Genomic DNA, 22,353 nt, shown 5'->3' on the forward strand with positions numbered 1-22,353 from the left:
CCATGTGGGTCCAGCACACTGTAAGCAAGCTCCAACATTAACTTTTGTTATTTTATCTCACAATAAAGTTATTTCAGACAATGTCTGAAACCAGGATGCTATGGGAAAACAGGCCTGGTGACTTTTGTAAGGGATGCCAAGAGGAAGAGGAAGCACTCCCTGGGCCTTTCTGGCAAAGAGCCAAGAGTAGGAAGAGGGAGGAAGAGAGGGAAGGATTGAGTTCATCTAGGTTCACAATCCAGCAGGCAGGCAGGCAAGGGAAACAAAGGGGCAGATGAGTCCTTTTCAACAGTCCAACAGCCCTGCCCTCATCCGCAAGTTAGTTAATAAGTATGGCTGGTGGCTGGCTGGGTCAGGCAGTGCCAGCCAAACCTGCACTAAAGTGCCAGGGGCCCTTCCTCTTCAGGCTCCTCCCTTCTCAGGGATTTCTTGAAGGCAGCCATAGTTTCAAGAACAGAATCCCTAGGGCTAGGGGTGTGGCTCACGTGGTCTAGTGCCACCTCAGGAAAGCAGAGGCCCTGAGTTCAATCCCATAAATAACAACAAAACAAAAACAAAGCAGATCCCTCCAGATTTCCAGCCTAGCAAGCCCCAGGCTTTGCCTTATCTGCCTAAATTGCCAAATAGCAAATTAGGAAACCTTGCCTCCTGTCCTCAAGCAAATACTTCTTTGGAGGACTCCTGGGACTTGGCCATGAGGAGAAAGCCAGAGCTGACAGTGGGCAGTGGCAGAGCCGCTACACAGTCCTGAGGAAAGAGAAAGCCAATCTGCAGTGATTAACGACCTTTTATTATCCAAGAAATCCAACTACCAAACAAACCACCGCATAGCACGATGTCATCTTTTCTGACTTATTTATTGACATTTATCCGATGTTCTACAGCCTCCCATCTTCTCTCTGCCAAGTCAGGGGCCCTCTTCCATAAGTCAATGGCCCCTGAGAGCTCATTTAATACAGAAGCTCCACTCTTCTCTGCAGGAAGGGTTGGCCTGGGGCCTGGGTACATGGGAAGGCAGGTGAGGATCCCTGAGGGGTGACTTGTTGCCCTCACTCTTCCTGAGATGCCCCAGCCCAAGAAGGGCATGGAAACAAGGCTTCTTGTCATTTCTCCACAGGCCTCAGCCAAGCCAGCTCTGCGTGGGCTTTTTTATCCTGTATGACCACAAATCAGAGCTCTTAGGCCAAACTTTTGCAGGCTTTGCTCCCTAGAACAATGAAGAGGCCTGGCGGCAGCTCCACTCTACACAGCGTGGGCTCACCCACCCAGCCCTGGTAGCAGGAAGGCTCACCGCCCTGCAAGTCTGAGGAGATGAGTAGATAGACGGGGTGTTTAACCTGGGCCTCCTTCAATTTTCTTCCAGCCCTGGCCCATGCTGATTTATTAAAGGAAACACACTGTCTTTACTAAAATCACACCCCCCATCCCAGCTCCTGGCCCCTGATGGTCCCTGTGCCCTGGGGCAGGCAGGAAGCCCATGTGTTCGGGCTCACAGGTTGTTCCGCTGAAGCGCCTCACACAGGTTCTGGTTGGCATCGGGCTCCTCCGTCAGCACCTCTACAGTCTCCCATTCCCCAGATCGACTTGACCTTTTGATCGCATCCACCACGCTCTGCATGTACAGCCCATCCTCAAAGGAGGCGGCCATGGACACAGGGGTGTGGTCCCAGGTGCGGCGGTCGCCCTGGCCCTGGAAGGATTGGCGCAAGGCCTGCACCATGTAGACCATGCCTTTCAGGTAGAGCAGTGGGACATCCTCGGGGCCCTGCTCAGGCAGCCCGGCACCCACGGCCAGCGAGTCCCTCACCAGTAGCTCCTCCTGTGTGGCAGAGTTCTTCTGCCCATAGAGGTCAGCTCCCCGGGCCACAAGGCGCCCTGCAGAGCCCACCACCATGACCTCATGCACAAAGGCACCCGGCATGTTGAAGTTAAGCGTCACTGTGCTGCACACCCCCCCACCCATGAGCATCTGGAAAAAGCAGAAGTCATCGCTGGTGACATGCCGGATGCCCCGGATGGCAGCATTCTGCCGCACAAAGGTCTTGAGAAGCCCGTGCACCTTCTCAGCTCTCCGGCCAGTCAGGTGGGTCAGCAGGTCCACGATGTAGGTGCCCATGGTGTGCAGGCCCCCGCCGCCCATGAGCTCATCGCAGATCCAGCCGTAGCTGGGGCTGAGCAGGCTGCCCGAGTAGATGCGGGCATCACAGATCATCACTGCGCCCACATAATGCTCTGCGATCAGCTGCTTCATGCGCACAAAGGCGGGTAGGAAGCGCAGCACGTTTCCCACCAGGCTCATGAGCTGCGGGTAGTATCGCGAGGCTGTCACCATCCGGAATGCATCCACCGACGTCGCGGCCTTCTCACAGACCACATTCTTCCCGATGCCTATGAATGAGACACAGTGGGAAATCTCAAATGCTGAAAAGGAATTTTTCCAAGGTGGATGGCTCCAGGAAGGAGTCTCCTATGGACCAGGAGGAAGGGCGACTCAGCATAGACTGGAAAGTCTCAATGAATGCACTGGAGAAAGTTATAGGTTGGGTAAAGAGGACTTAAGTTCTTTTTTTCTTTTCTTTGTTTTCCCTAGAGCTGAGAATTTATCCCAGGCCTCAACAAATGCTGGGCAAGTGTTCTACCACTGAGCCAGAATCGTTTTTTTTTTTTGTCGGTCGTGGGGCCTGAACTCTGGGTCTGGGCGCTGTCCCTCAGCTCTTCAGCTCAAGGCGAGCGCTCTACCACTTGAGCTACAGCGCCACTTCTGGTTTTCTGGTGGTTTATTGGAGATAGGAGTCTCACGGTCTCTCCTGCCCGGGCTGGCTTTGAACCGCGATCCTCAGATCTCAGCCTCCTGAGTAGCTAGGATTACAGGTGTGAGCCACCAACGCCCGGCTTAAGCCAGAATCTTTATAATCATTATTTTTCTTTTCCTTCCACCCACACTTTCTTTAATAACAAAAAAATTTAAAAATATTTATTTACTTATAGTGCTGCTAATGGGGCTGGAACTCAGAGCCTACGTGCAATCTCTTAGCTTTCTTTGCTCCATCACTTGAGTCACGCCTCCACTTGCCAGTCCTGGGGCTTAAATTCAGGGCCTGGGCACTATTCCAGACTTCTTTATTTATTTAGTTATTTGTTTAGGTCGGTTGTGGGGTTTGAACTCTGGGCTTGGGCACTGTCCCTGTGCTTTTCAGCTCAAGGCAAGTGCCCTGCCATTTGAGCCACAGCGCCACTTCCGGTTTTATTGGAGATAAGAGTCTCACAGATTTTCCTGCCAGGGCTGGCTTTGAACCTTGATCCTCAGATCTCAGCCTCCTGAGTAGCTAGGATTACAGGCATGAGCCACTGGAGCCTGGTGGGACAAATCTTAAATAAGCCTTTCTCTCTTAATGTCTCATTGATTCAGTTTCTCTGGAGGACCTGATTAAAACACGTGGGCTGGAGAGGGGGAGAGACACATGGACATGTGTTCAACTGTTACCCATTTATGGGATCACCAGCTTGTGGTGAGATAATTGCTCTACATGCTAACAGGACGGGCTTAGCATTCCAGTCATAACTCCGAAGAGATCTAAGGGTCCCACAGATTGTTCTCTACAACCAGGGTCCAACAAATTACTGATCAAAAGGCCCGAGGGCAAACAGAGAGGATGAAAGAGTGTGAATATAGTCAAAAAACTTTATGTGGAAATGAACAGTGACACGTGTTCAGATTGGTTTAAGAAAGGGAAAGGGGAGACAGTGGAGAGTAACAAAGGTGATGGGTCTGATCAAGGTACATTGTATAATATATGTACATGTCAAAAGGAAACTCATTTTCACAAATAATCGATGCTAATTTAAAAGGGGGGGAGCTGCAAGAGGAGAGAGCAGCATGACTAGTGAGATACTTTTTTTTTGGGGGGGGGTCCAGTCGTGGGGCCTGAACTCCAGGCCTGGGCACTGTCCCTCAGCTCTTCAGCTCAAGGCTAGCGCTCTACCACTTGAGCCACAGCACCACTTCTGGCTTTTTTTTCTTTTTGCATATGTGGTGCTGAGGAATCGAACCCAGGGCCTCAGGCATGCAAGGCAAGTGCTTTACCACTGAGCCACCTTCCCAGCCCTAGTGAGACACCTTTTGAACACAGTACCTAGAAGTCCTTTGGGAGGGCTGTTCTGTGGATTCTCTGAAGGCCTTGAGCTAACCAGTAAGTATTTGAGCCACACCCCCAAATCCTTTTGCTTTTAGTTTTTCAGATAGGGTTTTAAGCTAAACTTGCCATGGGTGGCTTTGAATTGAGGTTGTCCTATTTCTGCCTCTGCAGTAGCTGGTATTGCAGGCATGGGCCCCCCATGTCTGGCTACCAGGATTCTTACGGCATGGACATCAAAGGCACTCAGACTTCCAGAAACCAGCAGAACAGGCTGTGTCACCTTTAGGAAGACTTGGGTTGCCTTAAAAGACATCTTCATATAAGCTCATTTAGCTTTCCTGCCAGGATTACAGGAGCTGAAAGCTGCTTTTTGCATCCTGGACCACTTTAGGTGGTTTTTCAATTTTTTTGTTCTTCAGTTCTGTGGGTTCGAACCCAAGGCTTTGAACATACTAAACACTGAGCTTCACACTCAGTCCCTTAAGTTCTTTTTTAGCTCAAATTTTCTGAGGGTATATGAGTTTCAAGCTGCAAGCCTGTCTTCAGTACATGCTCCCTTGAGCAAGGCCCAGAGGAACTGTTCCAGGCTCTGCAGACCAATGCTTTGTTCCTCAGTAGCACCCCACAGGCAGCCAGGTTCACAGGCTGGGCCCAGGAGGATCCAGAGGGGACTAGAAAAATGATTTCACACAGCAGAATGGAGAAACAGCCCATGAAGAATACTAATATTTAAGCCGGGCGCCGGTAGCTCACGCCTGTAATCCTAGCTACGGAGGCTGAGATCTGAGGATCGTGGTTCAAAGCCAACCTGGGCAGGAAACTCTGTGAGACTCTTATCTCCAATAAACCACTAGAAAGCCGGAAGTGGTGCTGTGGCTCAAGTGGTAGAGAGCTCGCCTTGAGCTGGAGAGCTGAGGGACAGTGCCCAAGCCCAGAGTTCAAACCCCAGGACCGACAAAAAAAAAAAAGAATAATATTTATATTTATAAGACATAAAGTCCAGGAAGACCCTGTTCTTCTCCCCCTTGCCCTCCAGCCTCCCCCACCACTCCTGGGCTTGAATTCAGGGCCTGGGCACTGTCCCTGAGCTTCCTTTGCTCAAGGCTACCACTCTACTACTTGAGCCACAGTACCACTTTTGACTTTTTCTCATTCTATGGTGCTGAGGAATCAAACCCAGGGCTTCATACATGCTAGGAAGCACTCTACCACTAAGCCACATTCCCAGCCCCGGGAGTCCCTGTTCTAATGAAGAAGAGTTGGATACTAGAAAAGAAAGCAATAAATACTGGACTTACTGTATGGATAGAGTTGGCGAATATCTTATCCAACCAGAGTCCCAGGACCTGGCCAAGAACTGGGGCTCTCCTGGGCATGGGCTCAACCTTCTAAGGGCTTACAATCTTAATAGGTTCAAATGATCGTACAAAGAAATATAGGCACATACTCCAAGTAAATATGATGAAGATGACTGGTGGGATGAGACCAGACAGCAGGGATTTGGTCTGGCCCTGAGGCCAGGAGGCTTCTGAAGGGACTGGAGATTTTGGGATTAAATTATCTGGGTCAGCCTGCTTGAGGAATGATCTTTTATTAGGATGATATCCCATGGGAAAGAGAAAATTTGTTTTTCTAAGAAAACAAATGCTAAGAGCTGAGCCATAGCGCCTTATCTTTTAGTGACAGATTAACAGTGGCAAAGACCATGGAAGTACTCTGCCCATTAAAATACATTTTCTTAAACTATTTCTGAATTGAATAGGGAATTGAAATGTACTGAGGATTCTTCTATTCTCCTTTAAGGAATTCCTGGGAAAGCTTTAAGTATAGAATTTGAAACACAGAAGATGGGGGAAAATGGTCAGGCAGTAGCAGAAAAACGAGATGTCACAGAATTGTGATATGCCAAGTAAACCTCTGTAGGATTAATTAAAAATTAATTTTAGAAAGCATGTGGTAATTCATGCCTCTAGTTTTAGAACTCAAGAGTCTGGGGCAAAAAGATCTTCAGATGGAGGCCAGCCTAGACTAATGAGTTTGAGGCTAGCCTAGATGGCATTGCTAGACCAATCAAATAAAATGCAGAAAAAAAAAAAAGAATTAAGACAAGAGACAATTTTTTCCCTCCAGTCCTGGGTTTGAACTCAGGGCCTAGGTGCCGTCCCCGAGCTTCTTTTACTGAAGGCTAGCACTCTACCACTTGAGTCACAGCACACTTCCAACTCTTTCTGAGTAGTTTATTGGAGAATCTCTCAGATTTCCTGCCTGGGCTGGTTTTGAATTGTGATCCTCAGATATCAGCCTCCTGAGTAGCTAGGGTGATAGGTGTGAGCCACCAGCACCTGGCATGAGACAATTCTTATGGACCCAGAAATGAGGTAACAACATAGCAAGAAGAGGGACATTCAATGTTCGATTTTGTGACTTGAGAAGTTATCATTCCTCAATATTCCTGGGCCTCAGTTTCTCTCTTTTCTTATGGGTATTGGCATTAAACCCAGGCCTAGCAGATGCTAGTTAATTGGGGCTCATGTATATCCTCCTACTTACAGTAGGTAGGTATGAAAAGAGAAAAACAACAGCCCAGAAGCCCCTGTGACCCCTGCTCTTTCCTGTTTTTATCAAGTAGCTCAAAACATACTGTTTTCTTAGACTAAGAATTTAAAAATAGCCGGCTCGTGGCCAGAGAATCCCAGGGTTCCCTCTTTCTCCTGCTTAGCTTAGAAATGGTCTCCATGGAGACACTAAAACTCAGGGAGGGCACAGAAAGCCTCTAACACATCACTCACCAGCGACATTCACAACATTCACTGACTTGGGTGATTCCCATGGAAGCCACTCTTCATTGAAGCACTGGCTTATTCTACTTTCTAAATTCAATTAGGAGCCACCATCTCCCTCCAGTGTCACCTATCTTTAGAGAGCTCTCCAGAAAAGACAAACCATCCACAATTTTTGGCTAAGTTGACAGCCAGATGTATTCAAGTTCGTACTTGATTTAATCAACATTAATCTTCCCCTAACCACTAGGTCAAATGTGACAGAAATTCTCTTCTATGGCTTTTTTTCCTTAGAACAAGGGAGAGATAAGCAGTAGAGCCTTGGAGCTTCTGCCATAGTAGCAGCCAGAAAGAGTGGTAGTCTCCTGGCATACAGGTTCGTGACCCAGAGATCTCTGATTACCTCTGAGATCCTTGATTCCTATCGCCTTATATAAAACAATTACTTGTTAGCTCGGTGCCAGTGGCTCATGCCTGTAATTCTAACTACTCAGGAAGCTGAGATATGAAGATCACAGTTCAAAGTTAGCCCAGGCAGAAAATTCTGTGAGACTCATCACCAATTAACTACCAAAAAGTTAGAAATGGAGCTGTGGCTCAAAATGGTAGAGTGCTAGCCTTGAACACAAAAGTTTAGGGATAGCACGCAAGCCCTGAGTTCAAGCCCAGAACCAGTACAAAAACAAAAAACAAAAATAAGGCAAACCCAATTATATGATATTTGAATGGTTACTTAAGTCTTCTGTCACTCAGCTTGTGTGTTTTTATTTCATTTGAGACAGGGAAGCCTTGAACTTGAGATCCTGGCTTAGCCTCCTGAGTGCTAGGATTACAAGCATGCCCCCCCCCCCCACCTCATGGCTCAACAGCCTCGACTTAAACTCACAATCCTCCTGAGTTCTGGGATTATAGGTATGGACCACCTCACCTGGCTTCTAGTATTCTAGAGGCAGGGACGACTGTGATACAGCACAGCTTTGAAGGTCCGGGCACACAGGAAGCCCTAAAAAAATAATTGCTGGCTAAATGTTTACTGGTTTGTTTTTCCTACTAAATAAGATTCTGATTTGCTTGCATGAAGAAAAGAATCTGTCCACAGTTGATAGGAAAAAGCCCAGTAGGAACTGCAGAACTACTTAGCAGGCTAGGCCCAGCAGCGGGGTAGAGGCACAGGAGGTCTCTAAGCCCACAGTTCCCAGAGGGAGTGGCTAAACCAGCAGGCTGTACCTCAGATCCTGTGGGCAAAGTCAATGCTATCAGAGCGCCCTTCCTGCCGTCTGGCTCTACAAGATTGTGGTTGGCAGGAAGGGCGTGTGCTCACTACAGTCAAGGGCTGACAAAGCATGGGAAACGGCAGCCTGCTACACTGCCTCCTCTTCTTCCTGTGGTGCTGCCTCTCGCCATGTGGAAAAACAAATGTGTCAATCACCAGCAGTTTCCCAGTGTCCAGGGAATGCTGATTCCCAGAGGTAGGCCTTGACTTTGCTTGAAATACAATTATCTGCAGCCCCTTGGTAGGCCACCCCAGCTTTTGCTGAGGGATTTACTAATGTAGGTGTAAGACTCTCCAACCCACTCTCCTCCTCCAGAGCTCTGCTTAAGGGGTGGCAGATGGGCCATAGCCCAGGAAAGAATACCCAGGCCCAGAGGAGAGCACTGAGGCTCTGAGGACTATCCAGAGGGACAGATTGCCTGCCACAATCCAACTTGCATACCTAGAGCCTTCACAGATATCTGGCGGGTGAGCGGAGGGGGGATGTTGATGCACACCAGGTCTACATCTTGATGCAGTAAGACATCATCAGTCCGGCTGGTGTAGAAGGTGATGTTCATCTCCTCAGCCAGCTGCTTTGCCTCCTCCTCCGTCTTCCCCCACAGGGCCTCCACTGTGAATCCTTCTGCCCTCAGCAGTGGGACCAAGACCCGGGCTGAGCTGCCAGTACCAAATACACCCACACCTGGCAGCATCTTCATCCTGGCCTCAGCTCACCAACTCATCGCTTCACAAGGGCCTCCGGCATGGAGCTGACCTTCCCAAAGGCCTGGTCAAACATGGCTCCTAGAAAGACAAGCAATACATTGGTGAGTAGTGGAGGACACGCTTTTAGCTATGGTCACTTTCTTGGCTTATTATAAGCAACAAGTTCTCTAAAGGCGTGAGCCACCGGTGCTCAGGCTCAAAGTTTTTTGTTTTTGTTTTTTGTATAAAAATATTCACTAGGCTGGGTATGTGGCTCAGTGGTAGAGTGCTTGCCTAGCATGCATGAACCCTGGGTTAGATTCCTTAGTACCACATACACAGAAAAAGCCAGAAGTGGTTCTGTGGCTCAAGTGGTAGAGTACTAGCCTTGTGCAAAAAGAAGCTCAGAGAGGGCTGGGAAGGGGGCTCAGTGGTAGAGCGCTTGCCTTGCATGCATGAGGCCCTGGGTTCAATTCCTCAGCACCACATAAGCAAAAAGAAAAAAAGCCGGAAGTGGAGCTGTGGCTTAAGTGGTAGAGCGCTAGCCTTGAGCTGAAGAGCAGAGTTCAGGCCTCATGACCGCCCCCCCCCAAAAAAAAAGAAGAAGCTCAGAGATAGCACCTAGGCCCAAAGTTCAAGTCCCAGGACAAGCCAAAAAAAAAAAAAATTCACTATAGGGCACTTAGGAAGTTAAGGCAGGAGGAGTTTGTTTTTTTTTGGTTGGTCGTGGGGCTTGAACTCTGGGCCTGGGCACTGTCCCCAGCTCTTCAGCTTAAGGCTAGCACCCTACCACTTGAGCCATAGCACCAGTTCCGGTTTTCCGAGTGGAGATAAAAGAGTCTTACAGAATTTCCTGCATAGGCTGGCTTTGAAGCATGATCCTCAGATCTCAGCCTCCTGAGTAGCTAGGATTACAGGTATCAGTCATCAGTGCCCAGTTGAAGCACATTTTTTAAAAAAGCATGTAGTAAGTTTCTATAGAGTAGTAGTTACCACATTCACTAATGTGAAAGGCCCCTGGTTCAAAACTGGGCAGAAATAGTCTGTATATTTGCTGTATAAAAAATAATTTTAAAAAATTAAAAATAAAATAAATAAATAATTTAGGGGCTGGGAAGGTGGCTTAGTGGTACAGTGCTTGCCTAGCATGCATAAAACCCTGGGTTTGATTCCTCAGTACTACACAAACAGAAAAAGCAGGAAGTGACACTATGGCTCAAGTGGTAGAGTGCTAGCCTTGAGCAAAAGCTCAGGGACAGTACCTAGGCCCTGTGTTCAAGCCCCGGGATAATAATAATAAGAAGAAGAAGATTTAGAAGCACCTTAGAGTCCCCTAGTTTACCAATTACCTTTAAAAATCTGACTTCTGAAATTGTGTTTACTGCCCTGACAATCTTCCTCCCTGCCACCCTCTCTTCCTTTCCCCTTCTTTTCTCCTTTGTTTTCTTTCTTTTCCTTCTCCTCTCTCTTCCTTTTTTCCTTTCTTTTTTCCTGCCTGCCTGCCTGCCTGCCTCCCTCCCTCCCTCCCTTTCTTCCTTCCTTCCTCCCTCCCTTCCTTTCTTCCTTCCTTCCCCTGTTGCAAGGTTTGAGCTCTCGAGGTCAGAGCCTCATTCCCCACTTGCTCATCATGGCTGGTACTCTACCATTGAGTCATGCATCCAGTCCAGTGTATGCTACAAGATGAACTCACAATTTTTTTTGGGGGGGGGTGGGTCGTGGGGCCTGAAATCTGGGCCTGGGCACTGTCCCTCAGCTCTTCAGCTCAAGGCTAGTACTCTACCACTTGATCTACAGCACTTCTGGCCTTTTCTGCTTATGTGGTGCTGAGGAATTGAACCCAGGGCCTCATGTATGCAAGGCAAGCACTCTACCACTGAGCCACCTTCCCAGCCCTGCACTGACAATTTTTTTTTTTGTTGTTGGTCATGGGGCTTGAACTCTGGGCCTGAGTGCTGTCCCTCAGCTCTTCAGCTTAAGGCTGGGTCAGTCAACCCATTTCTGAGCTTAACAGAGACAACACATTCCTCTGTAAAAGCATCACTTAACTATTCTTTTACATACACACATCTTCTTCCCCTTTCTGACATTCTCAACTCTGGCCATTATTGAATGCCACTTTAAGTCTCTTCTACTCTCCTTCCAGGCCAACGTCAAGGTTCCTGAACTTCCATCACCACCAGTTTCCTGTCCCCAATCCAAGTACAGCTTGAGGCTCCTCCCCTTTGTAATATCTTCTTTTGTGTAGTGACTTCCAGATCTGCAGCACAAGTCCAGTTTCTCTGCAGAGCTTCATGTATATTTACAGCTTTATTGTTCTAGCGGCTCCACAAAAGCCACATGATCAAAGGAGCAGTAAAGGGAAGTGGTGAGCACAGATGCTCTAGTGAAGGCATCAGTGTTATCTAGGTTCTAATCCTACATCGCTGCTTCTTAGCTGAACACAATTCGAGGGGCGGGGCTCTGCGAATTACTTGAAGTCAGGGCTTTACACAATGCTAGGTAATTCCTTTACCACTGAGATATGCCTTCAGTGCCACTATCATCTACTCTAGATACAAGGGTACTAGTAACCCATGCCAATGAAAGTCTTCCTCTCACACAGCATTCCTCCTGACTCTAGTTGTATTTGGGTGTACACATGTTTAAATATCAGTTGTGTAAAACAACAGATTAGAATGGTCAGTAACCTCTGTTTTACTTCCCCTGACTCAAAAGCAGCTTCATCACACCTGTACAGGGCATCAGCTGACCCTGCGAGAGCCAGATGGCATGAAGCTAGGCAGGCCTGATGATTAGGTATTTCCTGCTCAAGCAGGCACAGCTGGTTTTCCTTGTTTACTTCAGTGGCCACCCTTTCTCACCCCTAATATTTCCCTATTCTGACCCTAAATCCCTACACCTTACCCTTCATACACCTCAAAAAACCTCCATGAACCCAGCCCTCACCATATGCTGGTCAAGGACGAAGGGTGAACAATGCTTGGTTATGGCAAAGGAAGGCAGGATAGAGGCTACATGAAGGGAAAAGGAGCCATTTTGCTTGCGTTCAAATTCTGCCTCCATTATTTCCCAGATGGGTAAACTCAGGTTAGTCTTTAATAATTCTGTGTGTCCATTTCCACATCTGCAAAGTGAAGATAATTGTCTCTACTTCCTAGGGGACTTAAAAGATTAAATGAGGTAATATTTTTAAAGCACATTGTTTACTCCATTGTAAATCACTATCTTGTTTTTTGTGTTTTTATACTGGAGATTAAACCCAGAGCCTCATGACATGTATGTTACCACTGAGCTACATCCACAACCCACCTTTTTTTGTTTTTGAGACAGGGTCTCACGATGTAGACCAGGTTGGACTTAAACCCACAATCCTGCCTCAGCTTTCCAAGCGCTGGGATTACAAATGTGTGCCACCATACACAGTTTAGTATCGTATCACATACATAGGGAGCAGAATGGTGGGGGGAACACAAAAAGATGCAAAGTATTAGAAAGGTGAGTTGCAGCCTGAACTAATGGCATCAAGTTCTAATGGAAGGCGGGTGGACTTTGGCAGGTGGGTGTGCTGAGTGCTCTAGGTCTTCCTCTCGGAACCTCTCCACCAGGCTCAGGAGTCTGAAGGCCAGACACTTAAGGCCTGGACTCCAGGGCTTCCAGCCTCCTTATGGCTACAGTAGGAAATCCCAGGAAGATATCTGAGAGGAGGAAGAAAGGTCATGGTACTTAGTCTCTGCTCGCTCTCTCTCCATTCCGGGATGTGCTTCTGGCATGACCTGTGTTGCTTGACTGAGGTCTTGAACTAGGGCTTGAACTCAGGACCTGGGCGCTGTCCCTGAGCCTTTTTGTGCTCAAGGCTAGCACCCTACCACTTAAGCCACAGTGCCACTTCCGGCTTTTTTGAGTAGTTTACTGGAGATAAGAGTCTCACGTGGCTTACACAGGCAACTCCATGAGACGCTCTCTTTTAAAATATTTATTTATTTATTTTGTTGTTTGAGGGGCCTGAACTCTGGGCCTGGGTACTGTCCCTCAGCTCTTCAGCTCAAGGCTAGTGCCCTACCACTTGAGCCACAGCACCACTTCCGGGTTTTTTTCTTTTTGCTTATATGGTGCTGAGGAATCGAACCCAGGGCCTCATGCATGCAAGGCAAGCACTCTACCATTGAGCCACCTTCCCAGCCCTCTTTTTTTAATTTTTTTGTGCCACTCCTAGGGCTGGAACTCAAGGCCTGGATACTGTTCCTGAGCTTTTTTATGCTCAAGGCTAGTGCTCTACCACTGAGCCAAAGTTCCACTTCTGTTTTTTCTGAGTGGTTTATTAGAGATAGGAGTCTCATGGACCTTCCTGAAACTCTTAATATCCAAACAACCAGCAAAAGGCTAAAAATGAAGGCTAGTCATACGCAAAAAAGCTGAAGACTTTCATTTGACTTTCAGTAGAAGCCCCAGTAGCAGCAAGTACATGTGTGCACGCATGCACACATGTACATGCACATGCACACACACACATACACAATGCTACCGATTATGTTAGTTTTTTTTAACTCAAGGTTAGTATTTGGACTTTTCTAATCAATTTCACTTGATGTAACTTAGATGGCTATTTACTAGTTGAGATCACTTGGGCTATTTTTTTTTTCATGATTCTTTCTTTTTTGTTTTTGTTTTTGTCAGTAGTGAGACTTGAACTCTGGGCCTGGGCGCTGTCCCTGAGCTCTTCAGCTCAAGGCGAGTGTTCTACCACTTGAGCTACAGTGCCACTTCTGGTTTTCAGGTGGTTTATTGGAGATAAAAGTCTCACAGCCTGGCGCCAGTGCTCACGCCTGTAATCCTAGCTACTCAGGAGGCTGAGATCTGAGGATCTCAGTTCAAAGCTAGGCCGTGAGACTCTTATCTCCAATAAACTACCAGAAAACTGGAAGTGGCACTATGACTCAAGTGGTAGAGTACTTGCCTTAAGCTGAAGAACTGAGTGACAGCGTCCAGGCCCAGAGTTCAAGCCCCAGGACCGACCAAAAAAAAAAAGTCTCACAGACTTTCCTGCCTGGGCTGGCTTTGAATGGAGATCCTCAGATCTCGGCCACCTGAGTAGCTAGGATTACAGGCGTGTGCCACCAGCACTGGGCTCATGATCCTTACTTTCTTCAAGCCAGTAATATCTAACTTTTATATACTATGTGCCAAGTGCTTTACTGGCATTATGTTATGTAACTATTACAACATCTTCACTTTACAAATGAGGAAACTAAAGTCTCTCTCTCTCTCTCTCTCTCTCTTTGTTGCCAGTACTGGGGTTTGAACTCAGAGCCTGAACATGGTCTGTGACCTTTGGTACTCAAAGGCTAGGACTCTATTACTTGAGCCACAGCTCCACTTCTTGCGTTCTAGTGGTTAATTGTAGATAAGTGTCTCACAGATATTTCTACCCAAGCTTGCTTTGAACCAGGATCCTTAGATCTCAGCCTCCTGAAAGGTAGATTACAAGCATAAGCTACCAGCTCTCAGCTGCTGCTGCTCCTCCTCCTTCTTTTTTATTTGAATTAGATAGATGTCTCAGTTAAGTAATTACAATGAAAACTATATTAGCTTTCATTTCTCCTTTTGCTCAGTGGGATGAAAAGCTATATAAAATACATGGCTCACATCCAGAGAAATTATATTTTACATACTCTGAATCAACCAATGAATGAGTATATTAAAAACAAATCTCTCTAACAGACACACACAATTCTTTTGATTACCTATAAGCTTTCTCAAGTGTCATTACTTGTTTTGGGAGTGTGTCCGTCCGATCCTGTTAGAAGCATCCAGTTCTTCAGAAATTTACAGATGGATGGAGGCTGGGTGGTTCCATGCAAGTTATTTAAAATGTATCTGTAACACTTATCCTGTAACTATGCTTTTCTAAAATTACAAAATAAGCTTTATATCTTTAGTGCCAGGCATTAAAAAAAAAAGTTGTTAGGGATTTCTATAGACAAAGCACACTGCCTCATAACACTATCTTTACTCTGCTAGCCACATAAATGCGGTTGACAGATTTTCAGCCAGAGCATTAAATCAATTCAGTAGACAAAAGAAACTTTTTAAGAAATGCTATTGGAACAATGGCTATCATATGGCAAACAATGAACCCTGATTCTCTCATTGTACACTTAAAACTTAATTTGGGAAGGATCAAAAACTTAAAATAAGTCAGGCACCAGTGCTCATGCCTAGCTACTCAGGAGACTGAGATCTGAGTATTGAGATTCAAAGCCAGCCTGGGCAGGAAAGTCTGTGAGATTCTTATCTCCAATAAACTACTCAGAAAAAGCTGGAAGTGGGCTGGGAAGGTGGTTCAGTGGTAGAGAGCTTGCCTCGCATGCATGAGTCCCTGGGTTCGATTCCTCAGCACCACATAAGCAAAAAAAAAAAAAAAAAAGCTGGAAGTGGCACTGTGGCTCAAGTGGTAGAGCACTAACCTTGAGCTGAAGAGCTGAGGGACAGCGCCCAGGCCCAGAGTTCAGGCCCCACGACCCAACCCAAAAAAAAAAAGAAAAAGCTGGAAGTGGCCCTGTGGCTCACTGAAGTGGTAGAGGGCTAGCTTTGATCACAAAGAGGCTCAGGAATAGAGCTTAGGCCCTGAATTCAAGCTCCAGGACTGGCAAAAACAAAATGAAATAAAACCCTAAAGTAAAAGCCACCATCACAAAATTAGAATATCAGAATATTTTCAAGCCCTTTGGGAAGTTTGTTGGCATGGTGGTAGACAACTGTAATCTCAGCACTTGAAAGGCCAAAGCAGGAGAATCTGGAGCTAGTCTAAGCTACATAGAGAGATCCTGTCTCAAAAAACAAAAATGGGGGCTGAGAAGGTAGCTCAGTGGTAGAATGCTTGCTTCACATGCATGAGGGCCCTGGGTTCGATTCCTCAGCATCACATAAGCAGAAGAAGCTGGAAGTGGTGCTGTAGCTCAAGTGTTAGAGTGCTAGCCTTGAGCTGAAGAGCTGAGGGACAGTGCCCAGGACCAGAGTTCAGGCCCCACGACTGGCAAAAATAAAAAACAAAACAAAACAACCAAAGGCTGGGAATGGGAAGCATGAGTCAAATGGTATTGCCATAGTCCCTTCTTTTTCTTTCTTGCTTCCTACCCAGGTGAGTGGTTTTTGCTCTGCCATGATGTGCTATCACAGGCCCAACGAGACCCAGTTGTTCATGAACTAAAAACTCTAAAACTGTGAAGAGCCGGGCGCTGGTGGCTCACGCCTGTAATCCTAGCTACTCAGGAGGCTGAGATCTGAGGATCGAGGTTCAAAGCCAGCCTGGGCAAGAGAGACCATGAGACTCCTATCTCCAATAAACCACCAGAAAACCGGAAGTGGCGCTGTAGCTCAAGTGGTAGAGCGCTCGCCTTGAGCTGAAGAGCTGAGGGACAGTGCCCAGGCCCAGAGTTCAAGCCCCACGACCGACCAAAAAAAATAAATAAATAAATAAAACTGTGAAGAATGTTTGTCTAGATTTCCAAGTCCTGCCTTATGTTCCCTGAGCCATAGTGCTATGATGTCTAGCTTAGGACTCATCATAGCTATAGTCATTGTTTAAATGCTCTTTTTTTGTTGTTGTTGTTGGTCGTGGGGCTTGAACTCTGGGCCTGGGCACCACTTCAAGTTTTCTGGTGGTTTATTAGAGATTAGAGTCTCTCAGCTTTCCTGCTTTGAACTGTGGTCCTCAAGATCTCTGCCTCCTGAGTAGCTAGGATTACAGGTGTGAGCCACTGGAGCCTGGCTAGGCATCGCATAAATAGTTGTATCTAGTGGCATAGAACAACCTAGTACCACATGTAAATTTAGATCTATAATCAAACAATATGTGTGAACTTAAAAGTCTCTCTTTAAGCTGGGCACTGGTGGTTCATACCTGTAATCTAGCTAGTCAGTAGGCTGAGATGTGAGGATCACAGTTCAAAGCCAGCCTGGACAGAAAAGTCCATGAAACTCTTAAAAAAAAAAACAAATAAACTTGAATAACATATAATTTACTGATTGATTGACTTTTTTTTTTTTTTTTTGTAAATCATGAGGCTTGAACTCTGGGCCTGGGCACTGTCCCTCAGCTCTTCAGCTCAAGGTTAGAGCTCTACCACTTGATCCACAGTGCCACTTCCTGCTTTTTCTGCTTATGTGATGCTGAGGAATCGAATCCAACTATGGGAAAAAGCCACCAGTGGTGCTGTGGCTCAGTGTTCAGAAACTTGTTTAGGGATTTTCCTGGGAATTAGGTGTTTTTTTCTTTCTTTTAGCAACTGAATTCTAATATGAAATACGTTAAAATGAAGCTCACTGGCCAGGGGTGAGGTCGAGACCTGGTTAGTGTGTGAGGTACTCCTCCAACCTAATTTTAAAACAGATGGTGACATTAGCTGCTAATTATAGGCTGAGTTTCAGGTGTTTATGTAAAAGTGTAAAATGATACTTGTCATTTATGCAAATGGATTCACCATTAGATAGTTGGCAAGCACCTGTTACAGGCCAGGCCAGGCCAGAGCAAAGTACAAGATATTTTGGTGAATCAAACGGATACAGCCTCTGTTTGCATGGTGAAGACAATCAACCACACGAGTACATCATGACATTTGAGACAAGTGCTCTAAAGAAATGGATAGCGTGTCACAAGAACATTCAGCAGAATACAAATCAATCTTACTTAAAGTGGTATATGAGTACATAATATATCTATAACATACTTAAGTATGTTTCTCTATGTGAGAAAGACACTACCCACAACCCCAGCTGAATTATGATAAAAGCCCTAACACTGCTACTCTGGTAAAGAAATAAAGCATATAAGACTAGGTGTGGCTTCAACCCCACCTCCTGGGAGGCTGAGGCTGGAGGACTCCAAGTCAGGTGCCAGTGTGGGCTACCTACATAGACCTCAGTGGGGGCTGGGAATGTGGCTTAGTGGTGTCACCTTTCTTTTTTCTTTGTTGTCCCGTCATGGGGACTGAACTCTAGGCCTGGGCACTGCCCCTCAGCTCAAGGCTAGCGCTCTAACACCTGAGCCACAGTGCCACTTCTGGCTTTTTCTGCTTATATGGTGCTGAGGAATCAAACCCAAGGCCTCATGCATGCAAGGCAAGCACGCTACACTCTAGCCACCTTCCCAGCCCAGCCCCTGACCATTTCTTAGTCCTTTCTGCTAGTTTCTCCAGATGATGTCTGTAATAACCATGATTCAGGCTTTCACCCATTTCTCTTCTATTTATACTTCCCTGGTGATTCCCCTCAGTCTCATGGCTTAAATACTATCTATTCTCTAGGGATTCTCAACATCATCAGCCAGGTCATCTCTTGAGTTCCAGACTAGTATAAGACATGATCATCTGGCAACCCTATTTGGATGTTTAATAGGCTTCCAAAACTTTTAAGTGTCCAGAACTAATACCCTGAGATTCCCCTGCCACACAAATGTCTTCCTCCCACAAAGGCTTCATCTCAGAACTAGTCTCAACATCTTCCCTGCCCTGCTTCCCATGCTGCATCCCCAATCCACAAAGCACCGTGGGTGATTCAGTTAGAATGTCAGATCAAGCTACTCCTTTGCTCAACCTTTCAAAGGCTTCTGTCTTTCTTAGAGTAAGAGCTAAAGTTCTTCCACTCACCTACAAGGCCCTACATGATGTCTGCATGCCCCTCCAAGCCTCTTTTTACTTTTCTCACCTCATATCCTATTCCAGCCACAGTGATTCACTGCAATGTCTCTCAAACATGCCAGATATTCCTGCCTCAGGGCCTTTACACTTGCAACTCTCTCCTGTGTAGATATTTATTTGTCTGGTTCTCTTCTTCTATTCTTTCCTCCCTCCCTCCCCCCCACTATTGCTCTTTTCAGGTCTCTGTTTAATTATGGTCTTATAAGAGAAACAGGCTTATGATGTCATTATCTTCTCCATTTCTCCTGCTAGAATATATGTTTCTTGGGAACAGAGGGTTTTGGGGTTTTTTGGGTTGTTTTTGCCTATTTTGTTCATTGCTCTATCATAATTCCTATAACAAGGCCTGATAAATAGTAAATGCTCAATAAATAGTTGCTTAAAAAATAAGATTTTATGGGCTGGATGAAGTGACTCATGGTTGTATCTAGCTACTCAGGAAGTAAACATGGGGACAATTAAAATTTAAGACCAGCCCAGGCAAAAAGTTAATGAGCCCTCCCCCGGCTTACTAAATAAGCTGAGTATAGTGGTACAGGCTTATAATCCCTGCTATGCAGGAGGCATAGATAAGAGGATTGTAGCTGAAGGCTTGTCTGGGCAAAAATGTGAGACCCTATCTGAAAAATAATGAAAGCACAAAGGGCTAAGAGCATGGCTCAAGTAGTTCAGTGATTGCTTAGCAAGGGCAAGATCAAACTCAAACCCCAGGCCTGCAATCTGTGTCCTCACATAGTTCATCAGTAAACTAAGACCCATACACTGAGCAATACTGTGTGTGTGTGTGTGTGTGTGTGTGTGTATGTGTATGTATATATAGAGAGCTGGTTGTTGTGGTGAATGCCTATATCCCAAGACTTGGGAAGATTCCTGAGTTCAAGGTTAGCCTGGGTCTCAAAACAAAAACAAAAGAACATGTACATACTTCAGTAGGGACGGGATATATTAAAGTATGATTAAGAGACTCCTCCTTATGTCACTAGCATAAGAAGTCTGGAGCAGAATCTGGTTTATGATTCAAGGAAGAAAAACAAGCATCAGATGATCATGGCTTTCGGATCAAGAAGACAAGCTGCTACCCGGTGTCTTTTACTTCCTCAGAGACCAGCAGGATGTCTTCACTAAGATTTATCCCCTTCTGGTCATGCTTCTCCTCCGGTCAGCTGACATCAAACAAGTGACAGCGACTCATACGTAACCAGATCACAAGGAGCCGTGAGGCTGCGGTGGAGCCTCCCCGCTTCTCTATAGCCAGTCCGCCACCATGCCCATCACCTGCGCATCTTGATGTCCTGAATTCATTCACTGTTCGGGTTCTTCTGGTTCTAATCACTTCCTCCCCTAGCAAACTTCCTTGGTGTGCTCCCGAAGCAGGTTGGGTTTTTGGCCTTCACTGTTTTCCTCTCCCATTGTTGTTTGTCAGCTACGGAGGGCTAACTCCTCGGAACTGCCAGGTCTCCCCTGAAGCATCACCTCCTCACTGGGCCTGTGTCCCAGCTGTGTTAGGTAGTTCTGCTCTGCCACTCTTCTCATAACAGCTTGAGCTTTGCCATTCCGGAAGCTCAGCACGTTCCCTGCTTCACTTATCTAGTATCTATCTGTCAGGAGGCCAGTGCATCAGCTCTTTCACACGCTGCTGCTGCTGCTGCTGCATCCTGAAATAAGTATGGCGCCTGACACAGAATAGGTGCTAAGAAATGGCTGAGGAATGAATACAGGAATGAATGAGGGCAAGAATGAAAAAAATCAACTCAGGTTCAAGGCTCCGGTGGAGATCACACTGACAGAAGGCTCCTCCTGCCAAATTTCTTCTTTACCTTTCTAACTTTAAATAACTGTTTAAAATCTGGACTATAAGCTACTTGAGGAGGATGAGCTATCTTCATAATATGCAGAGCATCAGAGCATGGCCCTAAGGCAGGAGCGAGAACTAGCATTGAGCTACAAAGTGATCTGTAACACCACAGCATAATTCCTGAGCATGACATGAGAGATTTTTTTTTAAAGGGGGGAGGGGTTGGGGTAGAACTCAATAGTAGAGTTTGTGTTTAGCATCCACAAACCCTGGGGGGAGGGATGAAAAGAAACAATATAACGGTTAACCTTTTATTTTGCAAAACCCAGGAACTAGTTGGGAAAGGAGCAGGAATACTTTCCATGTGGTCTTTAACAACAGTTATGTACCAAGAATGAATTAGGAAAGTGAGTCTGACTGTCCCACAGCCTTTCTTCTGGTTCTTTTTTTTTTTGTCGGTTGTGGGGCCTGAACTCTGGGCCTGGGCGCTGTCCTCAGCTCTTCAGCTCAAGGCGAGCGCTCTACCACTTGAGCTACAGCGCCACTTCCGGTTTTCTGGTGGTTTATTGGAGATAGGAGTCTCACGGTTTCTCCTGCCTGGGCTGGCTTTGAACCGCGATCCTCAGATCTCAGCCTCCTGAGTAGCTAGGATTACAGGTGTGAGCCACCAGCACCCAGCTACTTCTGGTTCTTTTTGATATGGCAGAATTTAGCCCCGGTGGCAGACAGGCTAAATAACACCTAAATAACAGAACTGGGCCCAAAGGACAAAGACAAGCATATTTCATTATCAGAACCAGAACCAGGGACAGGCACAGCTTCACAGCTCTGAACGGCAAGTTCTAGGCCAAGGGACTGCATGCAGTACAGTCACAACTCCCACGAACCAACTTGCACTTCAGACCATGAAATGGTAACATTTCATGCTTCCAGATAGGTCTCTGCTTTCTGATGGAGGTGAGAATGACTCTTTCACCTGCATTTATGTTCCTGTTGGGTGATAAGGCTAGGAACTTGACTCAAGTGGTAAAGCACCTGCCTAGGAAGGCCCTGAGTTCAAGCCCTAGTATGAAAAAAAAGTCTTACCAATTAGAATTATGACATGATAATAGGATTTGGGGCCTGGCTTTTGAGAATTCAAAGGCTCAGTGAAAAAAAGTTTAGTTTTGTTTAGAAGTGTACACAGCAAGCTGGGTGCTGGTAGCTCACGCCTGTAATCCTAGCTACTTAGAAGGCTGAGATCTGAGGATCATAGATCAAAGCTAGCTCGGACAGGAAAGTCTGTGGGACTCTAATCTCCAATTAACCACTGGAAAACCGGAAGTGGACTGTGGCTCAAGTGGTAGAGTGCTCTCCTTGAGCTGAAGAGCTCGAGAACAACACCTTGGCCAGAGTTCAAGCCCCAGGATCAACAAAAACAAAAAAGGTATACACAGAATCCTTGATCAAGTCACATATTTCTGCCTTCTCAGTGAAAGCAAAAACAATAGCCAGACAAAGAAAGAAGTGTTTGCTCTTCCAGCTCTATGAACTGACAAGCAGGCAAGTGCTGGGCAGGCACCATGGAATCAGACCAGAGGCATCAGGTCCCCAATTCCACTCGCCTCCACATATACCCCAGGAGGAATAGAAGTGACAGGCTTAATGACCTGTCCTATAACTACCCAAGGTTGAAAAAGGTCAGTTAAATTAGGTCATGAAGGAGAAGTAAATTTAATACCCACAGAAGTTTCTGGACCATGATTAGGTTTAAAAAGCTTCTGCTAAAGCCGGGTGTCAATGGCTCATGCCTGTAATCCTAGCTACTCAGGTGGCTGAGATCTGAGGATCGTGGTTCAAAGCCAGCCCAATTAACCACTAGAAAACCAGAAGTGGAGCTGTGGCTCAAGTGGTAGAGCGCTTGCCTTGAGTTGAAGAGCTCAGGGACAGCACCCAGGCCCACAGTTCAAGCCTCATGACAGACAAAAAAAAAAAAAAAAAGCTGCGG

General features: G+C 46.3%; 1 protein-coding gene across 1 annotated transcript in view; it reads right to left on the reverse strand.

Annotated features, from left to right (window-relative positions):
* Window positions 1-803: 803 nt before the first annotated feature.
* Gfod2 (glucose-fructose oxidoreductase domain containing 2) overlaps window positions 804-22,353 on the reverse strand; it is a 33,503-nt gene continuing 11,953 nt past the window's right edge. The window contains exons 2-3 of the mRNA XM_013012613.1: window positions 8,632-8,975; window positions 804-2,388 (exon numbers count right to left, since the gene is read on the reverse strand). Of these exons, the coding sequence (XP_012868067.1) occupies window positions 1,490-2,388; window positions 8,632-8,890 (1,158 nt within the window). The 5' untranslated portion in view covers window positions 8,891-8,975 and the 3' untranslated portion in view covers window positions 804-1,489. The remainder of the gene's footprint in view (window positions 2,389-8,631; window positions 8,976-22,353) is intronic.

This window comes from Dipodomys ordii, unplaced genomic scaffold (assembly GCF_000151885.1).
Source record: "Dipodomys ordii isolate 6190 unplaced genomic scaffold, Dord_2.0 Scaffold18, whole genome shotgun sequence".
Classification (NCBI taxonomy): Eukaryota; Metazoa; Chordata; class Mammalia; order Rodentia; family Heteromyidae; genus Dipodomys; species Dipodomys ordii.